A 23,193-nucleotide genomic window follows, 5' to 3' on the forward strand; every position below is an offset into this window, starting at 1 on the left:
GGTTCCAGGTTACAAGAAGCAGTTTCAGCAGACAGGCTTGCAGAGAATTACATTCTCGGAGAATATTTTGTACCCTGAGTGCTTTTCCCCGGGCTTTTGACTCTGTTTTAGTTGGGCATGACAAGAATGACCCAGTTCCTACCATCAACTTTCACAGCAAAAAGATTTATTTTCCACAAGAGGAACAACATGGTGAGAATTCCTTTCCCCTCTGTTTCTGCCGGTGTATGTATATGCCCTGGGCAGCTAGATGGGGGAGGTTAGGTTTAAATAGTTTTATGTTCAAGCATTTTATGGAAAGGGCTTGGCAGGAGGAAGACACCGGTTCTCTTACTTTCCTCATCTGCTTTTTGTTTGTAAAAGGGTCTACTAAGTAATCCTTTTCTTTCTCTTTCCCTTTCTCCCTCCCTCTTTTTTCCTTTCTCTCTTTTCCCTCTGTCTCCCAACATATGGCAGTCCCTTCTGCCCCCTAGTCATTCTCTTACTGTCTCCTGCTGAACTGGTTTGTTTTCTTCCCTATCAATACAGTGAAAATTAACTAAAGTTTAGCAATGCCAGGGCTCTGGCAGATAGTATAGTGTCCTGCAGGCTGGCTGGGCTCCTGGCACAGGTTCACTTTTAATATCTCACCCAGATTAGCTGCCTGAATTGCCACCAGAGGAAAGTGAAAGCATTTGCAAAATCCTTATCAGGACTTGTGAGATTACATGTTGAATGAGTTTAATGTGCTTGGAGGCCAGTGACTAATGGAAACCTAGTAGTCATTAAGTGTCATTAAAAACCTTTGTTAATTACCATTAAGCACTATAGAACTTTGTGAATGAAAAAAGAGTAAAACCTTCGTTAATTGCTATCAAATACTTAAGAGGAAGCCAGTGGGTATTTCTCCTTTCATAGCTCTAGTACGAATTAATAATAAAATTTAGAAGATTAGATGTTGGACATGGTGGCTCACACTTGTAATCCCAGCACTTTGGGAGGCTGAGGCAGGAGGATCCCTTGAGGCCAGGAGTTTGAGACCAGCCTGGGCAATATAGGGAGACCCTGTCTCTACAACAAATTAAAAAATTAGCTGGGTGTGGTGGCACGTGCCTCTGTAGTCCTAGATACTAGGGAGGCTGAGGTGGGAGAATCACTTGAGTGCAGTAGTTCGAGGTTTCAGTGAACTGTGATCATGCCATTGCACTTGAGCTTGGGCAACAGAGCAAGACCCTGTCTCTAAAGAAGAAAAAAAAATTAGAGAATGATTGGACATAAATGTATATGGTAATCACATATCTGTTATGAGGCAAGAATAGTTGGGGAGTTATCTGACTCTCTTTGATAAGTCTAATCATTAGTTTGAAAATGAGGCATCGACAATCTATATTCTTAGGCTGGGTCACCCTGATAAACATGACCCAATCAAGTTTCTTTCAACTCTTTGGTTTTGAACAAGTGACTATGCCCTGTGAGCTGCAAACAAGGAGAATCGAATATTCCTGAACAGTCTTTGTGGCATTAAAATAAAATCCAACAAATGCAAATGGTGCATATTTGACAATTGTGTAGTTATGGTCATGCAAGGTAATTAGACATAAAGGGTAGGCATTTAATCAACGATACAGTAGCATTATCATTACCTAGTCAAACCAAGATGCTAGTTTTTCTTCTCTTGTTTTGTTGTTTAAAAAATATCTATTGCTCATTGTCAGTATTGTGGTTTTTACCAAAACCCTGTAGTTTAATCCTAAGCCTTTGTGAGCTCCTGAACCATTATATACATTTTAAAAGACTAAAGTCTTGGCTCAGATTTCCCAACATCAAAGCTTCTTTTTGACTTAAGCTATTTTCAGTTCCTCACACTTAAGTCACCTTGTGATTCTGTCTCAGACCAAATGTTTTCTCCTTTTCCCACACTTTTGTCCATCAACACAGGCCTGCCTGAGGCTTTCTTTGGTGGTGGGACCATCTAGCTTTCTCAAGGGAGTACTTGGAGTGGAAATCCTATTGCCCAAAGCAGTGGATGATCAGTGTCAGGAATGACAGTATCACACTGCTTTCTGGGTTTAGGGTTCAGAAAAACCTGCACCAGAGTGTGGGCTTGAGGGAAGCGGTGAGAAGAGATGGAATGGGAGAATGGGTCCATTTCCTATAACAAGAGGGTCTTGAGGCAGAGGAATGGACAAGAGTAAGGTTGCAGCCTGGAAGAGCTTCATCCACATTCATCACTGGGGACAGGAGATGGTGTAATGTCCTTGAGAAACATTCACTTTTCTCTCCAGGCCTAATTAAAGCAAAGCAAATTTACTTTCTTGCTATAAAGCCCAGCCTTAAAGGTATGTAGCCATGGCCACAAAATCTTTGCCTCTCCGGGGGACACTTAACTTCCTTTAATGGGGAGAAAGGTCTTCTGCTCCATATAACCGCTGACCTGAGAGAAGCCCATTTATGATGTAGTGTTATAGGACCACTGGTCAACATAGTATATGGCTGAAGTCGGGGCCTCTCTGTTTTGATGGGGAGCAAGGCAGAAGGGCAGTCCTTTCACTTCACATTTTATGGCCCAGCAAAACTTCAAAACAATTTTGAGGACCAAAGGGGCTTACTAGGTTTCCTAGTCAGGGGTGAGAGTGAGGGGCAGAAAACCTCCTTTCATCAGTATTATTTCAAGAAACAAAGGACTTTTAAACACTAAAACAGTCAGAAGGATAAATTCTCAGGAAAAAAAAACCAGTCCTTTAAATGGAATATAATTAGTTTTATAAAAAGACTTCCTATACCATCCTAATCTTTCTTTGCCAAGGTCAGGTGCTTGGTGGGTCCCATTGGATTGGACGGCCCTGGGTTTCTGCACAGTGGGGAGGGGATCACAGGAACAAGAGCTGGGGGTGAGGAAAACAAACTCATTAACATTTGGCCTGGGTGGAAGTTAATTATCATGTCTTGCCCTGAGGGTGGGCTGAAGTGGGAATGCTGATTCTAAAAGCAGTTTTCCAAATTTTTGAACTTGTGATATAACATCCGTTTGCATTCTGTATTGCCAGCTAGCTGCTGGTTGTTCAGTAATGGTTAGATTGATCTTACAGACTCTTCCTTAGGGTTTATTATCATTTTGCTGTTTCCATAAGTAAGAGAAGGTCTATCATATGGGTAACTTGTGTCAAGAAGGACGTCTTCCCTTCTAGGTATGTACCCAGCTCTTATTTGTGTAACCGGTGGGTGTTAGCATCAACAACTCTTGCCCTTTTGCCTTTGGATTGTGTTATGATGGGCTTTTTTTTTTTTTTTTTAATTAGTAAAGCATTTGCATTTCCTGACAGTGTGCCACTTGATGGAAGGTTTAAGTGTCTCAGAGAATAGTAATCAGTGGCAAATCAGCTTGTGTCTGAATGTGGCTGTTGGCAGTCTACTAGAGGCTAATTGAAAGTTTGTTGTGTTCATCTTATTTCTGGATTTCTAGGTGATTGCCAAACTCCCAATTGGGACCCCAGATTACATGGCTCCTGAAGTGCTGACTGTGATGAACGGGGACGGGAAGGGCACCTACAGCCTAGACTGTGACTGGTGGTCGGTGGGAGTGATCGCCTATGAGATGATTTATGGGCGATCTCCCTTCACGGAGGGAACTTCAGCCAGAACCTTCAGTAACATCATGAATTTCCAGGTAAGAGTCGGTAGTAGATTTTCAAGTAATGTTGAGAAATGTCATTTAAAAATTGTGTGAATGAATGTTTATAGGTAAACCAGCAGTACTGGAAAAATAATAACAGCAAATACTTATATAGCATTTACTTTGTGCAAAAAGCTGTTGTAAACACTTTATTCATTGTATTAATATTTCATTGAATCTCAGCTACCAGTAAGACTATGATGTTACTTTATGTACCACTTAGAAAGAAAACTTGGTGCCAATTAATCTATGATATTTTTATTGGTTATAAAATATATCTTGATTTCAATGCTGTTAAATGTGAATAAATGTGAGTCTTAGAATTGATGAAATATAGTTTATTAACTTAGCTAATCTTTAAAAACCCTGTGAAATAGGCATTATTATTATCATTTTCATTTATAGATGAAGAAACCAAAGCACAGAGAGGTTAAGTGACTTGCCCAAAGTAACACAGGCAGTCTGGTTCTGAAGTCTGTGGTCTTGATTTTATAGTATACGGCTTCTTAGTAGTATCGAATATGGTAGTAAAATTGAATGAGGATATGAATTAGAAATAAAGTTTTATATGTATGTAGACATGTCTATATATGTATGGCAAAATTTAAACTATTTACTAATAACTATATTTTTCACTATATTATGCCCATTTCTTTGTTTTTTTTGGGGGACAGAGTCACTCTGTTACCCTGGCTAGATAGAAGTGCAGTAGCATCATCGTAGCTCACTGCAATCTCAAGCTCCTAGGCTCAAGAGATCCTCCTGCCTCAGCTTCCTGAGTAGCTGGTGGATGCCTGGCTAATTTTTCTATTTTTTGTAAGAGATGGGTCTTGCTATGTTGCTCAGGCTGGTCTCCAACTCTTGGCCTCAAGAGATCCTCCTGCCTCAGTCTCCCAAAGTGCTGGGGTTACAGGCATGAGCCATTGCGCTTGGCCACGCCCCTTTCTTAAGGATTTGGTAAATATATATATTTTTTGGTTTCAACCAAAAGGAAAAAGAGAACTTATTTCCTAGGTCTTTGTATCTCAGCCAGTTTTCATCTTTCTGGAATGCTTAATACATATATTTTTTATGTACATATATTAATTGTTATTCTTGAGTCTCCTCTTGAGTTAGAGTTTCCCCTTAGATGACTCTCGGGGCTAATTTATTTCCTTCCTTTCATAATCAGTGTCTTATGCCAAGGACTGTTAGGTAGCAGGTTTACAGCGATGAGCAAGAAGGAGAAGGCCCTCTCTGCCTTTTCTCTTCATCATCGCACAGAACTCGCAGTACATTGTGTATGTGCAAAAGCAGAGTGCAGAGGGAGTGTGCAGGAGGGAGCGATGGGGAGAGAAGGTAGCCAGGGAAGGCAGAGAGAACAGCGTGATTTGTTCAGGGAGCTTTAAATAGCTCATCATTGTTGGGCAGCAAAGACAGAGATGGGGAACGTAGTGAGATGAGACAGAAGAGGGGAGCAGGGGTCAAGCCATGAAGGATACCGAACCCCTACAAAAGAACTGGGCCTATTGATGGGAACAGGCCACTTATTTTGGGAACATGCCTTTGGTCCAAAGGGAAGAGGGCATTAAACTTCCTTCTTTAAAAAAAAAAAACAAACAAAAAAAGAAACTTGCATATATGAGAAACACTTTTTTCACTTTGGGACATGAGAAACAGAATCACCGCTCAGGAAATAATTGTTTTATTTTTTGAAACAGCGGTTTTTGAAGTTTCCAGATGACCCCAAAGTTAGCAGCGAATTCCTTGATCTGATTCAAAGTTTGTTGTGCGGCCAGAAAGAGAGACTGAAGTTCGAAGGTCTTTGCTGCCATCCTTTCTTCTCTAAAATTGACTGGAATAACATCCGTAACTGTAAGTAGAGCCACGTTCCTTAAATTGGGGTGCTTGGATTACAGAACATTTGAGAGTGATATGAAAGGATTCTGGCCCAGAGAAGCTGCTATAAATTACATAAAGAAAGGCTTTAATTATCTACAAGAGTAGAAAAAGCTAATGATGTAATGGTCATTGAGTAATAATTCTGCTTTAAAATTGTTTGCGTAGATCTGGGTCATTTATCAAACTCCGTGTTTATGTGGCTTTTAGAATATTATCCGTTAGTAAATTAGAGGCACAAATTGATGGAGTTCAAAGTTGTTGCTTGGTTTGTCAGGGTTTCTTCCCAGAGCAGAAGTGGACCTAGACATTTCGTTTACAAATAAGGAAACAGAGTCAGAGGTTAGGCAGTGTGCCCAGGTTGCTCTGCTAATGGCTGAGCCTGCACTAAAACTGCAAACACCTCATTGTGTTCATTCGTTTCCCCTCTACAATATTTGTCTTTGCTTACAAGCACGTGAAATCTGTAATGTATACACACATTCATACATCCACTTTATAATCCATTAATGAACTGAATTAATTCATTAAAGACAAAGACCTAATTTATTATTAACAAAATCAAAATGCTTGATTTTTTTTTTTTTAACAAATTGGTGATTTCTTAAACCTTTTAAATTCTTGGATGTGTTGTTGATTAAATGTGATCTAATGACCTGACCCAATGATCAGCATGGATTAGAGCCAGCAGAAAAGAAAGCAGTTGGTCTGTTTGAGTTTGTGTTTTATTTTTGGTGATGGAGGGAGGTTGGGAAATGGAACCGATTTCTAGGTGTCAAAACCAGGTTTCTAATTGAAACCACTGGAGTTGTAATTATAACCTCTTATACCTTCCGCTGGGACTTGAGTGTGGTTAAGATCCAGTATCATCCAGTTGAAAGCCATTTTGATGGTTTCTCTAACCTCCTGCTGAAATATTTAAGTAGGCCTCATTTCCATAACTCTTTCTTGGCTAACATTTTTCTTCTGGTAGCCATATTGTTTTATTTTTCTAGTCTCTGAACATCACCTCCCAAATCTTCAAGGTTCAAACGTTTTAATCAGTAATATATTTTTAGGGGATTCTTCTTTTTATGCTTTTAGAAATTTGATAGAATTTTTTAAAGATGCTATTCAAATACTTAATCTTTCCTTGTCTTGCCTTTTTATCTCCAGAATCTACTGGAATAAGCAGTTAATTTTTTTTGTGCATGAACTTGATTATGCCTAAGAACATATCTCCACTTAAGTAAGTCAGTAAATGGTGGTTACACGCGTAACTTTACATTAGTTTCCCCTTTGGGGGATACTTTCCAAGACCCCAAAGTCTGTTTCTCTCAAAATATCTGTTGCACTGTACGGCTGGTAACTGAAACTGCAGGAAGCAAAACCTCAGATAATGGGGGACTATAGTAAGTCTTCACTTTAATGTAGTCGATAAGTTCTTGGAAACTGTGATTTTATGCAAAATGCTGTGTAACAAAACCAGTTTTCCTTTAGGCTAATTGATATAAACAAGAGTGAAGTTCCCATGGCATAGTTTTGGCCACAAAAGCATCACTAAACTTCTAAACAAACACTTCTAATATTAAACATTGAAGTAAATGTGAGCTACACATACATTTAAGATAGATTAATAAAAACAAGTAAGATAATCATTTACCCACTTATTCCAGTTCAGGGTTGCAAGTGGCTGGAGCGTATCCCCCCAGGAGCTCAGGGCACAAGGCGGGAGGGGAACCCACCCTGGAGAGGATGCCACCCCATCACAGGGTGTGCGTGCAAAACATGCACGCGAGCGCGTGTACACACACACACACACTCTGGAGCAATTTACATACGCCAACGAACCTCACATGTACTTCTTTGGGATGTGGGAGGAAAACAGAGCGCCTAGAGGAAACCCACGCAGACGTGGGGAGAGCGTGCAGACTCCACCCAGACAGGGGCCTCTGCTGGGAATTGACTTTTTTTTTTTCTCATCAGTGTTGCAAGGAAATGTCATTGAATAAAGCTACATGTTTTGGTCACCTTGATGTTGTTTTTGGTATTATGTCAGAATCCCCAGGTTTTGTTCTAGTCTTTTCCTTTCAGGATGTCTATAGGTTTTAGTCCTATTGGGTCTGCAAGTACAGCTATTTTTCTGTAAATGAGGTAGTGCCTGTGTAGAATGTGCTTCATGCTGACTGTTATAAGGGCCATCTTTTGAAAGGCCATGCTTGTCTTTGGGATAATATGGTGATGGGTTACTAGAGTCATATTCATGCATGTTGCCTTTATACAGTCGTCCCTCAGTATCCATGGGGGATTGGTTCCAGGACCCCACCCTTGCACCAGATACCAAAAATCCAAGGATGCTCAAGACTCTTATATAAAATGGTGTAGTATTTGCTCATAAAACCTGCACACATCCTCCTATATGCTTTAAATCATCTCTAGGCCAGGTATAGTGGCTCACACCTGTAATCCTAGTATTTGGGGAGGCTGAGGAGGGAGGATTGCTTGAGTCCAGGAGTGCGAGGCTGCAGTGAGCTATGATGACGCCACTGCACTCCAGCTTGGGCAACAGAGTGAGATCCTGTCTCTTAAAAACACAAAAAACATGAAACTCTAGATTATGTATAATACCTAATACAGTGTAAATGCAATGTAAATAGTTGTTAAACTGTGTTGGTTTTTTGTGTTTTTATTGTTGTATTGTTATTTTGTATGTCCAATCCATGGTTGGTTGAACTGTGGATATGGAACCCCCAGACATGGAGTACTGGCTGTATTGGATCCACCACCATACCTTCTGTGGCTATCTGCTTAATTTTTCCTCTTCCTAATAAATATCCACTTAGTAGCTCCTTCTGTTTCCCCCAAACCCCCATTTTATATCAGGGAGTTTTCCTCACCCGCCTGAATCCTAATTTTTAAAAACCTGATGTTTTTTATTTGACTTTCAACTCCCAGTATAGTGGCTCTGAAGACTCACAAAATGTATTTGCTTTTATTTTGGAATATCACTATTAGGTCATTAAATATGAAATGTCCGATTTTGAATCAAAAGTGTAGTTTATTATATCGCAAACAAACAGTACAGTTAATCAAAGTATGCGCCTAAACCATCAACACAATTTTGCCATCTTAACGGTAGCTTGTTTATGCCACCAGTGAAGAAGCCTGGAGAGTGAGTGGCTATAAAATTGCAAAAGGTGTTTTCCACAGCTTGTTGAGAATTGAATATTTTTCCTTGCAAAGAAGTAGTCCAAAGCCTGGAAGGAAGTGGTAGTCAGTTGGTGCAAGGTCTGGTGAATACAGTGGTTGACAGAGAGTTTCCAAGTCCAGCTTCTGTAGTTCAGGCAGCGTTGTTTGTGCGACATGTGGTCTTGCAGGAGGATTGGCCTGTCTCTTGACCAATCTCGGCTGCTTAATTGCAAGTATCCTCATCATTTTGTCCAGTTGGTTGCAGTAGACATCTGTTGTAATAGATTGACCAGATTTCATTTTCAAGATTAAAATCACCAGAATGGAACTTCTCAAATCATTGATGTACTGTGTGTGTTCATTAGCCACATCCTTCCCAGACATTTCATTGATCTTTTGAGCTGTCTGTGCTGCATTGGTTCCATGACAGAACTCATATTAAAAAATAACACGCATATTTGACTTATCCGTGGTTTCACAAAAATTGCTCTAAAAAAAATGTGAAAGATAATCACAAGCCAAACTGTGCATTTGAAAGAATGAGGATGTACCTCCACAATAAAAAAAACCAAGAAGTGTCAAAGTGAAATGTCAGAGATATGAACTGTCAAACTTAGTACTTAAGGAAATTGGACATTTCATACTTAATAACCTAATAGATTTGTAGAACAGTTGCAAAGGCAGTACAGAGAGTCCCTGCATACCCTTCATGTAGTTTCCCTAATGTTATCCTCTTACATAACTGTCAGATTTGTCAAAACTAAGATTAATATTGGTACATTACTGTTACTAAACTTCAGACTTTTCTCAAATTTTGCCAGTTTTCCCACTCATGTGTCTTTTCTGTTCCAGGAATCAATCCAGGGTACCATATTGAAATTAGGGTGTTTGAATTGATGGGACTAGTCCTAGCTTAAATACTTACTGTAGCTCCACCAGTGGGTAGGATCTTCATGCTCACCGAGGATGGTAGTGCCTTTTCCCGGTGGTTCTGTGGCTTTCCTGACTATGCAGAGAGGCATGATATTAATTTCAGTGTCTCCTAGCAGATTTTCCTGTTTTACACCAACCTCTGATCCCTGCATATTTGCAATCAACTCAGAGTTTTATGATTGAAAACATTGTTGGACTTCATGCCATTTGAGCTATTTTCTAACTAGGTAACTCTAACATAAATTATGCCTTTGTCCAGTCCTGTTTTTCATAAACACATTTTGAGTGACTTTCATCAACCAAAACACTTGAAGCCATTAAGTTTCCCAAGTTCATGGTTGCTGCTTAAATGCCTTGTGGTTTCCAGGCTGTTGAATATTTCCGCTTTCCACAACAAGAGATTGTCCCTTGATGAAATCAACATTAGCCTCTCTGCTGTTTCACCCCTAATTCTTCTTTTTCTTGTTGTAACCAATGAAAGGAAGTACTGCTTAACACAGCAGGTAATAATCTAAAACTCATTGTCTCAAGAGGTGGTCTTGGCAGGATACATAAATGCAATTTAAGAAGGGTCTGAGCAGATTTATGAATGACAGAACTGAGAGTTGCTACTGAGAGAAACTAGGACATGCCTTGGCTTTGACACTGAGGTCAGGTGGAGCTTCTGTTTCCTCCTGGGTCCTGCCCCTTGGGGCTGCCATGGGCAGCACCCCGTGAACCAGGCATCTGACCCAGCTCAGGGATACTTACCCTTCCAGCACGTCAAAAGCTCTGTGATGAGTTATTCCCATGTTCATGGGTCACCAGGCACCCATTATTCTGACGTTTCGTTCCCAGCCTCACACAAGGTTGGGTTTTCAACTGCTTATTTATTATTATTATGATTTCCAGGCTGCTTTCCAAGTTTCAGTAGGGGGGTTTCTTAACTGTACCAGCTGCTCCGGGCTGTGTAATTTTGGTGATGTTGCAGATGCCAGGCAGGATTCTGGTTGCATGCAGCCTGATTTTTCTGAACTTCTGGAAAGCTGAAGCCAATCAGATCCCTTCTTTCATGGCTTTGAGATTACGCCTACCTTGACTGGCCTCGTCGTGTACCTGCTCCCGTCAATGGGAAACTTGGGCTGTCTGGTGGTCTCTTCTATCATGTTTCCTAAAATACCTTCCCCCAAGACGTAATGATGTCAACAGAACCAGCACACCTGTACCTTCCATCCAGTACTGCCTTGTCTTAACAGTGAGAACCACATAATGCAAGAAGTGATTATGGATTATTTCCTAGAACATATATGGCTAATAGTGTCGATCATTTTTATTGTCTGTTACTTATGACACAGGCTATTGCTCTTGAGTGGTTCGAAAGATACAATTCTTGCAAAATTTTTCTAATTTTTCAAGTCCTCAGCATTTGTTAGCAGAGAGTACATTTCACTGTGATCTGGCGGTGTCTCGGTGCTGTGCCCATGCTGATGACGCAGTGAGATAGTCCCCTTTGAAATATTTGTCTTTTTTTTTTTTTTTGTGACTGATTGTTATTTGCTACCCAGCCCTGGATGGCTGTAGTGAAACCTCTGGTGTGTGATCTTGTGGTTGTTCAATAAACCTGAGTGATGACAGCCTTTGGTTTAAAGGAGAGGGATTCTATGCCTATCTAGCTTCAGATGAAATTCTTACATATTTTTGTACTTAGAAATAAGGACCATGTAACTCCCTGGGTTTTTTATTCTAGTTCTTTAGTATGCTAGGAAATATTGTTTAGGGAATACCTATTCTATGCCAGCTACTGGGTGTTCAAGTATGTCACCCTATATTACTTCAAAACTGTTCTGTCAAATGTAAGGATTATTATACCCATTTTACAGATGTGAGTACGGTGGTAACTTGTCCAAGGTCATAAGATAAGTGAGTGAGAGAGTCGGGGTTTGGGTTGAGGTCTGGGTGACACCAAAGCCCATACTTTCTACAATAACATGTGTACCTTAGCATAAGTAATTGTTATTAGTAATAATGTTTGTGATGATGGCAAATAATAAACCATGTCACACGAGAGAGTGGTTTAATTTCTGGGTCTAAGACTATTCAGAATTGCAGTAATGTTTGAAGTGACAAGATTCATTTTTATGTATGAGTGTTTACAATGTGCTAAGTGCTACTAGGTGCTGTGGCTCTGTTGATGGGCAAATTTGGATGTGGCCCTGGCTTCATGGAGCTTAGAGTCTAAGATCCTGACTGGTCTTTTACTTGAATAGAGCTGTGGTCCTGTTAAATTGCTGGACCTCACAGTGGTAGGAAGTTTAGTGCTTGCAGATCCACCCTTGGTTTACTGAACCACGTATGCTTGGTTTTAAACAAAACACAGACCATAGACTGGTACGTGGTGATTCCTTCCCCATGTACTGCGTCCTGGTAACCTGTTACTCTCCCTGAATCTCAGATCTAGCCTGGATTGATGGCCCACTTCTAAAATTGGGACTTTTGAGTCACAGGATGAGTTGAGAAGACTCAGGATGTGCTCTGTTTTCTGTTGATTTAGAACAAGGTTTCTCAACTTTGGCACTGTTGACATTTGGTGCCAGATAATTCTTGGTGGTGGGGGCTGTTGTGTGAATTGTAGGATGTTTACCAGCATTCCTGGCCTATAGCTATAGACAAAGTAGCACCCTTCACCCTTCAGTTACAACAACCAAAAATGTCTCCAGACATAGCCCAGTGTCCCTTGGGGTTCACAGTCAACCTCAGCTTAGAACCGTTGAGTTAGAAGCATTGGCCAGGTGGTTACCAGGAGAGAGAACATTACAGTGACCTGAATCCCTCAACACTCCATTGCCAAGAAACGGCAGAACTATTACCTGGGGACAGCAAGACCTTGCTACTCAGAGTGTGGTCCATGGACTGGCAGCTCACCATCACCCGGGAGCTTGTTAGAAATGCAGAGACTCGGGCCTGCTAAGTCAGAAGCTGCATTTTAATAAAATCCCGAGATGATTCCTGTGCACGTTAGAGTGTGCAAAGCCCTGCAAGAGGAGGAAATTAGATCTGTCAGCCTTAGAGTTTCTTGCTTATCTTTGTGGTCCTTCCTCGTTTTATCTTCTCAGTACAGGGTGAGGGGAGGCTGCTTTTTAGGCTCAGCACTCGCATAAGTGGATGGAACATCTTAGAATTGCTGGGTTTAAGGTCCTGCTTTGAGGAATTTAAAGCTTTTCTCTCAGATAAACTTTACATCCTTTATATCCTTCACTATGGCGGTTGACCTAATCTGTGCCTTCTGATGGCAAAAAGGAATTTTCTTGCCTTCCCCATCCCCCACTTCATTATTGTCTCATATTTACTTTTCTTTAAGGATGGATTAAGTGTTCTTAATTACCAATTTATTCATGTATTATATTACCATGCCATTTATTGAGCACCTACTATGTGCCAGGGGCTCTGCAAAGTACTTTATGCCTATTATTGCCCCCTTTATTCCTCCCCCACACCCCTGTGAGGCAGGTACTATAAATAGTCTCACAACACAGATGAGGATGCTGTAGCCTGAAGAGATGAGCCCCTTGGTGAAAGTCGTGGAGCCAGAAGTTGACAGTGGCAGGAATCAAACTAGGGTTTCCCTGACTCCAGGTTCTCTTTGCTTTTATTTATTTGAAATCGCAGGACAGTCCATGGTAAAAAAATTCATGTGATACAGAAGGTTACCCAGTAAAAAATATCTCCCTCCCACCCCATGCCCAATCTTTTTCCCTCAAGTGAGCCACTACTGTCGGTTTCTTGTATAACTTTCCAGAATATTCTGTGTTAATATAAACACTAGCACAGCCTTATCCTCTTAACATCTTTATGCTGCCTCCCAAGAATTTAGGAGTTTTTTTTGGCAGGTTATTTTCCTGCATTACTGAAATAAATAAAGAAGTCGTTAGAAGGCCCTGCCATGTTTAGCCTTTGAACTTGCCACCCTGCAGTTGGTTTCTGAAAGCAATGCTCTCTCTTCCTCCCAAATGAGAACATTTATGGTTTTAACATCAATTTGCCATTTGTTTACTTTAGTGTTCTGCCTTTCTTTATATTAACTGCTTGTGCATTTTGTGTATATGTGTGTGTTCATTTAGTTTGGGCCTTTTTAAGGTCTTGTTTTTGGGGATTCTATCACTTGAGACAGGGTGTCACTCTGTTGTCCTGGGTAAGAGTGCAGTGGCATCATCAGAGCTCATGTAACCTCAAACTTCTGAGCTCATGTGATCCTCCTGCCTCAGGCTCCTGAGTAGCTGGGACTACAGGTGCATGCCACCATGCCTGGCTAATTTTTTTCTACTTTTTGGTAAATATGGGGTCTTGCTCTTGCTCAGGTTGGTCTAGAACTCCTGAGCTCACTCAAGTGATCCTCCCACTTCGGCCTCCCAGAGTGCTAGGATTACAGGTATGAGCTACCACGTCCAGCCCATGTTTTGTTTTCTAAGGTATTTCTTGAGGAGGGTTGAACTGTTGGGTTGGTTGGCCTTTAAATGTATCTCCCTGTTGGACACCCAGTCACTTAGGGGCAGGGGGAAGTGAGGAAGAGGAGCTGGGCCTGTTTGGGGTACCAGTATGGTGGAGTAGAAGGGTGGGGGGGGATCCTATAGTAGTGATGGTAGAAATTCAAATCACTAGTCAAGGAGCACATGGGTGCCACCTGCTAAAACAAAAAAGGAACAATTTAGAGACGTAGTCAGTAGATCTTAGCATCTCTTATGGGATATGCAGGCGAATATTTACGTGTCTTTTGGGGGCTGTTCTGTTTTTAGAGGGTAAATTATTGATAAGAGAAAATAGGCTACAAAAGAGCTAAATGCTTCTGAATTAGGATTATAGAATTCTTCCCCTCTAGTCTGAATTTAGAAGCTACATCCAGAGAGGTAAAAAATATGGAACATTCCACTTTATTCCAAGATAAATTGAGGCAACTTATTCTAGAAATAATTGCAATATTAGAAAGATAAAAATTAAGAAATGTACAAATCTAGACGAAAGGAGTATCAGGGCAGGGAAATAAAGCCAGGGTTACAAGTAAAAACAAAGACGTTCCTTGTTAAGTTTCCAGAGGAAGAATGATTTGGGACTCTAGGTCACCCGGTGCCCAAAGCAAAAGGGAGAATGTGAACAGTTACAAGTTATAGTATGAACAGCCTCAGACCCATAAGAAAAAAGTCCAGAATGCTTTGCTCAGAAAAGTCCCCATTTTCCTGAATACTGAGCCCTGAGGAATTTAACTATTGGGTTTCCCATAAATGAGACCCCCTGTGACGTGTGGACCTCATCCCTTCTGTACACGCACTGGCGATTTCTATAGAACTGCTTCCTACTGTGCCTCTTAGAGCAAGCCAACAGGGCAATGCCAAATTCAGTTTTGGTAAATCAGCTCCAAATGAGATAAATTAATTCCTTTCTTGGGGGAAGATGGGAAACAGGGAGTAGGTTTGTTGGAGAGCCCATAAATTGGAGCCTTCAACCCTTAAATTCTCACTTGCAGGAAAACCTTTCACAACTAAGCAAACATGGGAATGATTTGGCCAAAGATTCAAAATGATATTAAACATCTGGGACTGCATTCAGCAGCCAACTTTCTAATCAATTCTATGAAGTGTGGTGATTGCGTTTATGCTCATTTTCTGAGGGTGAGGTTTGGAGAGAACTAAAGGCGGCGGTTGGCAGGAGTCAAAAGAGATGAAAGCCTAAGGACAAAGAGTAGGAGGCCCAGGTGGTTCATGACTGAGGGTTTGGAAATAATTTCCTGTGTCTCATTTCAGAGAAAATAAATGCCGTCAGCTCTGTTAATCCCCGATGATGGAACATTTAACCACAGCTTTGGCAGTTTGGGATCCAAGACCACCCTTCTTGTCCTTCAAAATTCTGACATATAAAGGACACACACAAAGAGCAGATAGCCAGAGAGGAAGCAAAATACCCACTTTATCCTTGGCAAGGCGAGTGCTCGATACCCTTTGATGCAGGGCTCTGGTCAGTTAGCCCATCCCACCAAACAGAGAGGATTGGTGGTCTTCCCTCATGGACAGGGGGGCCTTGCCACAGGGGTCTGATGGCAGTAAGGAGACCTAGGGCAGTCGGTTGGCTGAGCACCTGCTGAGTCTGGATGGAGACAGTGAAAGAGGAAGTGTTGGGCTTGGCTCTTACTTTCGAGGCACAGTAACCCGGCATTTTAGTAAAACATGGCCAGATGAATGTCCAGCTCTGATGAGTCAGACCGGCCCCTCCTTCCTTACGGAAAGAGTCAGTAAAGGGTGAGACTAGCTGCATTTATTCAGCACTTCTACGATGGGGTGCAAGAGCCTGAGCTCCTTAGACCAGAGAAGGATTGGGGATAAAATAGCTCCCTTCCCAGTAGCTGGAAGCAACTTGATTGAGGAATAATAAACATATAATAAGCCACATGTACAGTTTGATAAGCTTTGGCATGTGTATATCCCTGTGAAACCATTACTAGACTCAAGATAATGAACATATTCATCATCCCCAAAGGTTTCCTCTGTCCCTTCCACTGCTCCCCAACCCTTCCGTTGTCCTCAGGCAATGACTGATTTGCTTCTTGTCACTGTAGTTTAATTTTTTTTTTTGTTTGTTTTTTTGTTTCTTGAGACAGAGTGTCGCTCTGTTGCCCGGGCTAGAGTGCCACGGCGTCAGCCTAGCTCACAGCAACCTCAAACTCCTGGGCTCAAGCAATCCTTCTGCCTCAGCCTCCTGAGTAGCTGGGACTACAGGCATATGCCACCATGCCCGACTAATTTTTTTCTATATATATTTTTAGCTGTCCAGATAATTTCTTTCTATTTTTAGTAGCAACGGGGTCTCGCTCTTGCTCAGGCTGGTCTCAAACTCCTGACCTTGAGTGATCCTCCGACCTCGGCCTCCCAGAGTGCTAGGATTACAGGCATGAGCCATCACGCCCAGCCTTAATTTGTATTTTCTAAACTTTGTATCAGTTGAATCATATAATACGTACTGACTTTGTTTGTACTCTCAAAGAATTATTCTGAGATTCATCCATGCTGCATCTGTATAGTTCATTTCTTTTAATTGATGAGTAGTGTTCCATTGTATGGCTATGCTGTAATTTGTTTATCCAGTCACCTGCTGGTGAACATTTGAGTTGTTTACAATTTTTAGCTATTTGAAATAAAGTTGCTTTTATCATTTGTGTATGAGTCTATGGACCTATGCACTTATTTCTTATGGGTATCTAGAAGTGGAATGGCTAGATTGTACACCATGCGTATGTTAAACTTTTTAAGAAACTATCAGACTTTTCCAAAGTGGTTGTACCATTTTACATTTCCCACCCACAATGTAGACGAGATCTTCCTCCACATCCTTGACAACACTCCAACAGTTAGATTTCAAGTCACTCATATGTTAGAATATGGAGTCAGCTGTGGAGATAGGCTTAGATTTTTATAAATTAAAATTTTGGAACATTCATACATATATTCATGCCATTGACTTGATGAAGAAGCTAGGTCATTGTCCTTTAGAATATCTTTCACATTCTGGGTTTGTCTCTTTTCCTCCTAGTAGAGGGTGGTGATGATGGTGGTTTTGTACTTCTTGTTCTAGCCCCTGCAAACTGGTAGACAGCTCCAAAGGCTAAAATAGGTTCTGATTGGACTTTTTCTGGCAAGAATATCTAATAGAGGGGCTTCCACTGGCCTAAGATGGCACAATTTGAGCATCAAAAAGATTGCAGTGACTCAGAATACATCAGATACATAAAAATTCATGAGTTCATAACGATACTGAAAAAGAAACCTCATTGGTCACTCCTGGAGGTTGCCAGGGCCCCAACTCATCACTCTCAATGTTGCTAAAAATAGGGAAAGAACCAAGCATTTATCCCGCCTTCCTATTTGAATGGCATGCCAGGGTAACCAAATTGTTGATGTGCTAATAAATCTAAAAGGAATGATGAAATTAGAAAACCACCATTCTGCAGCCCTTAATGAAATGATGGCTCTAGGCAATGAATGATCGTCAGTGACAGCTAAAACCATTAGGTGGAAGATTGGAGGGAACTTCATGGTGGAGGGAATCAGGCTGATAACAGAGCCCGTGGATCATTCTTAGCATCACAAGAAAGGAGATCGGCAGATATTCTGTGCCCCAATGTCATGCAGTAGTAGGTAGACAGCACGTGCTGGGCAGTACTCTTGCCAGAAGAATGAATCTCTGGAAGGCCCTGGATTTAACTGTCAATTTATAGGAAACACAGGGGAAAAAGAAATGTGTTAAATGATGCCATAAGGATACAATCAACCAAGTCTAGAATGTGGGAAACTATAAGGATGCATGATCTAGCTTTTAAACCAATACTTAAAATTACAAAACAAAAAAAGAGGAACAATGTTATAGTTTAAAAGAGGCATATCAACCAAATCATTGTGTGGACCTGGATTGGATCCTGATTCAAAGAAACCAATGGTAGGCCAGGTGCGGTGGCTCACGCCTGTAATCCTAGCAATCTGGGAGGCTGAGGCGGGAGGATTGCTTGAGCTCAGGAGTTCCAACCAGCCTGAGCAAGAGCAAGACCCCGTCTCTACTAAAAATAGAAAGAAATTAGCCAAACAACTAAAAATAGAAAAAATTAGCTGGGCATGGTGGCGTATGCCGGTAGTCCCAGCTACCCGGGAGGCTGAGGCAGGAGGTTCGCTTGAGCCCAGGAATTTGAGGTTGCAGTGGGCTATGATGATGCCACTGTACTCTAGCCGGGGGGATAGGGTGAGATTCTATCTCAAAAAAAAAAAAAAAAATTTTTTTTTTTCAAACAGAGAAAAGGACACTAAAGAGATTGGGAGGGCAGCAAAGAATGAAACTAGCCTGGGTGTGGGTAATTCATGGGGAAGGTGCGAAAAGGGAAAGTTGCCCAGGCCTAGAACAAACAGGTCCTAGGAGTCCGTCCTGGGATACATTGTTTAAATACATCCCAGGAGAGATCCACCTAGGTGAAAAACTGCATATATCCAAACCCAACTTTGCAGAGAAATGCAGTCATGACTAGTCACAATTTGAAAAGTTCTGAGTATTTCCAGCCTATGTAGGTGTTTCACAGATTGTTGAGTACCTAGACTGAGAGAGAGGGAAAAAACAAAGTAAAGCTAAAATGTTAAGAAGTCTGGTTAAAGGGCAATCCTGAAATGAACGAATCTCTGAAAGTATAAATCTTTGGGAAAACATAAGTCGATCACCAAAAACTGGATATTAAGCCTCCTTATAGGAACATGGCTTTTGGGTACAGCAGGCATCAGACACAGCTTGCAACTCCATCGAGATCCATTGAGATCGGCCACTGGGGAGAATATCTGCTTAGATACACAGACTTTGGCAGCCATACTCTGGCATTGTTTAGATTGATTGATTGAAGCATACTTTAGTAACGTCAATTTCCTTAGTCATTTACTTTGAAGTCAGCACTGTAAAAATTGATCACCAGCCCAAATCAATGTTACCCTAAAGTCTTTTTATGACTCTTTGGGGAGACAAAGAGATGGGATAATTTTTATTTACTTAAGTCTGTTGCAAATTGGATCTGGTGTTTTTTTTTTTTTTTTTTTTTTTTTTGAACTTCTCATACAATGTGTTGTGTGGAGGAGTCATGCCTGGCCGCTTCCTCCTGGGAGGGGAGAAAGTAGGGGGCTTGTCTGAGGCTCTGGGCAATGTAGTCTGTTCTCTAGGGCTCAATTACTTATGTATACTTAGTTGCCAGCTCTATTTGCTGATCTCCTAACTTACTTGGTTTATTCCCATGAGACCTCCGATGTTGGATATCTTTCCATTTGCAACTTTTTCTCTCAGGGTTGTTCCCATAAGAGTTCCCATCAAAATCTCTGCTCTTGGATCAGTTATCAAGTTTTGCCACTTCTTTCTGTAGCCTGAATGGAGTAAAATTCAAACCGTTTTTCATCTACTCTCACATCACAACGTCACTACCACAGAACCCTTCTGTGACCACATGTGTAGGGGTTTCTCCCTACTATCAAAGCAAGCAATCAGTTTTGCAGCAGATACCCACTGGGCGCCCTCCAGTTCAATTCTGACACTGTCTATCTGGAGATAGCATCTAATCCCACAGGTTTAGGGCTCAGTCCCACAAGACTGTCTTCCCTCCCTTCAGGCACCAGCTGCAAGTTCAGGCCTCTGGAACTTCTGACTGACCAGCTTCAAGTTGGAGTTCCCATGACCTCCTCTTTGGATTTGATTAATTTGCTAGAGTGGCTCACAGAACTCAGGGAAACACTCAGGTTTACCAATTAATTATGAAGGATATTATGAAGGATACAGATGAAGAGATGCATAGGGCTTGAGGCATGGGGCAAGGGGCATGCCATCCTCCAGGAAACTTCACGTGTTCAGCTATCTGGAAGCTCCTTGAACCCTGTCCTCTTGGGCCTTTTACGGAGACCTCATTGGATAGGTGTGATTGACAACCATGTAGAAATGTGACTGCACAAAAAGAGTATGGCCTAATACTAGCAGACTGAGTGGGGAAACCCAGCCAGACCTGTCTGTCCAGATTCTTCTTGGCGTCTGTGTGCAGCATTCTTTCCTCCAGGGCATGGGCAAGAACCCCTTCTGAAATGGGGGTCTTATAAGCTACAATCAGGCAAGGTAGGTTAGAGAATTTCTTTATGGCCAGCTCCAAGAGAGAAAGGCAGGGAAGATTCCTGCCTTGGGGAGAGAAAGGATTAGGCAGGAGAATCAGATTCCATTGTCTGAGGTCTGTGGCCTAAAGCACCCCAACATTATAACAAAAGACTGTAATAAGGGCTATGTGAGTTATAAGCCAGGAATTGTGAACAAAAACCTATATATATGTGTGTGTATATATATGTGCATATATATATAAATAAAAATCTCATAATACTACAAGCCTGTCTTCTGTTAATCCATGTGCTGTTTCCGTTATGACTTAGTGTAGAATTTGTCATACTAGTTATTGTAGATGTGTCCTTTAGAGGTTTCTAGCACCGACCCCTTCTAGCCGTCACTATCGGAATGATTGTATCCGCCTCTCAGCACTGACACCAACCTGGCGCTCTAAAACTCTCTGGTTTTATGTCTGTCAATCCAATCCAGGGTCCCCCGCCTCAAGCTCCAGCCAAGACTTCACTTTCTCTTCCTCCTCAACCTCATTACCCACAGCTCACTTGGGCCACTGCTGCAGCTTCTGGGGCTTTGCTAAGGTAGCACTCTTCCCCACTCGAGCCCATGACGATACCTTTTAACCAGCTCTTGAGATTCAGTCCCCTCTGTGACACTTTCCTGCAGGAATGCACAAAAACTCTCTGCAACCCCACTGGCAAAACAGACCATCGCTCTGTTCATGTACTCTCTGCTCCTCCGCCTACATCCTGACCTCTAAACGACATAAATATCCTCCTCTTCACTTATTTCAGAGTTCTGCCTTCATACAGTGGTAGGTACGATCACATTAGTGCCTGGATTTTAAGCAACTGGAAGAGCTGATTTTTTAGGTAATCTTCCTTTAAATTTGAACATAGCATCTAATTAGCCAATTACGTTTTCTCAAAGGAGTGAGGGCCATCATGGTAGAGAGAACGAAGTTGCAAGTGTTTTTGATTTGATATTAGTGAATGCCCACTGTGTTCCAGGCACGGTCCTGATTCATTGTATCATCACACAATGTTTATTTATGTGCCTTCGTCCTTTATGCCACAGTGCTGGCTGTTATTCATCCCCCACTTCTGTAACCCATAGTGATGATTAAAAGTCTTAGGAGTTTTGCTGGGCTCTGGTTTTTAATATGCCAATTCTTCATGACTAAATGGGGTACTCAGAGGCATCAATACTTGGGTTTCCTAAGGTGGCATGTTGCAGAGATTAGCTCATTAGTTCTAAAAAAGATCATCCCATAGCTAAGGTTCTTGTTATTCATTTATTCCTTTAACAAAATAGATATCAAACATCGAATAAGGACAGCCAGGTACTGTTTTAGATATTAGTAAAAATCAAAGGTGGGCATGTGGTAGCTGGAGCCCCACAGAGCATGTTAGAAAGAAATGGGGCCAAGAGAACAAATCCATTTGGTTCTTCTTTCCTTGTTTTTTGTTTTTTGAGTATTTTTGAAGATGATAAATTTCTACCCCCCAAAAGCTTTTAATGAATGTTTTAGGATTGAAAGAGAGAGAATTTATAGAAGAGAAATTAATTCCAGCTCTTAAAATAGCTCTTTGTTTCCGAAAGCTTTGTTCTACCATCTATCTTATAACTGGGGGGTGGGGGGGAACCCTCATGAAATTACTTCTATAGCCTCTGCCACGACGGAGGCTGTGCTCCAGTATTACTTCAAACAGGCTGATTGATTTAAAAACTATATAGGGAAAGGTTTTTGCGTCTATTTTTCTTGGTGACTTTTACTAGTGAACAATAGATCTTGATGTATGATTTCGTATTTGTCATTAGTGAATGTGGTGGGGATGTGGAGATGGGGGAGCAGATGATTTCATAATACTGTATCAGAAAATATGAATATGGGCACTCATTAACATAATTTTCAGACAGAACAATCTCGACTTTCACAACCTCTTCATTTAATTCAAACATTAAGTGTCTTCTTTGTGGCCTGTATTGTGCTAGGTGCTGTCTTTGCAAGACTCATTTTCTAGACATTTAAGGATGTATTTGCTCAACAAATATTTACCGTGCAGCTACTATGTGCCTAGCACCACGCTGTGTGCTGGGGTGCCGTGTGTACATCCATCAACATAGACTCAAGACTGATATGATTTCAGTGATCTTTTTTAAGGCAAAAAATATTATATTTTATGAGGATGAAAAAAGAGACATTTTACATAAGGCATAAGAAATAGGAGAATAACCCCCCCTCCCAAGTTAGATAGTTTTTGGACTTGACCAGGTTTTACACAATCCTTTTAAAATGTGGCATCCAGGTTTTAAAGTAGTTTTCCACTCTTTCTTTCTGGTGCCTGTTTTAGATGTGTATTGGACCTTCTCATGCTGTCTTTGTGTCCCGACCTCTCATGTTTTCCATCTCTTTGTCAGTGTGTGTTTCATTCTATACAAACACTTGTTGGACTGTAGGTAGCGTACCCACGAATCTCTGAGGATCTTGTTATAATGTGGGTTCTGATTCAGCGGGTATGGGGCAAGGCCTGAGATTGTGCATTACTGGCCAGCTCCCGGGTGATGCTGATGCTGCCAGTGTGTAGACCACACTTTGAGTATCAAGGTTCTGTGTGATTTCCTCAGCTCTAACTGTTAGTTCACTAAGTTTCCCTTCAGCTCTATTGAATCTGCCATTTAACATATCCAGTAAGTTTTTAACTTTAAATTCAATAGCAATACTTTTTATTTCTAGAAGTTCTGTTTGATTGCTTTCAAATGTGGTTGGTTCTTCTTCAAAGTGTCTTGTTCTTTGATTAGACTATTTACTCATTTACCTTAATAAAAAATTAGAATTTATTTTATGGTACATTTTAGATTGCTCTTTTAGCTGCAGTTTTTGGAGGGCTAATGCTCCCATTTCTTGTGTCTGCTGATGCTCCTTTACG

At 41.2% G+C, this 23,193-nt stretch overlaps 1 protein-coding gene across 1 annotated transcript in view; it reads left to right on the top strand.

Moving 5' to 3' along the window:
* Window positions 1-23,193, top strand: part of CIT (citron rho-interacting serine/threonine kinase) — a 159,415-nt gene that overhangs the window by 34,255 nt on the left and 101,967 nt on the right. Inside the window, exons 8-9 of the mRNA XM_045534695.1 lie at window positions 3,443-3,646; window positions 5,353-5,506. Coding sequence (XP_045390651.1) covers window positions 3,443-3,646; window positions 5,353-5,506 — 358 coding nt within the window. The remainder of the gene's footprint in view (window positions 1-3,442; window positions 3,647-5,352; window positions 5,507-23,193) is intronic.

The sequence above is a fragment of the Lemur catta genome, chromosome 21 (genome assembly GCF_020740605.2).
Source record: "Lemur catta isolate mLemCat1 chromosome 21, mLemCat1.pri, whole genome shotgun sequence".
Lineage (NCBI taxonomy): Eukaryota > Metazoa > Chordata > Mammalia > Primates > Lemuridae > Lemur > Lemur catta.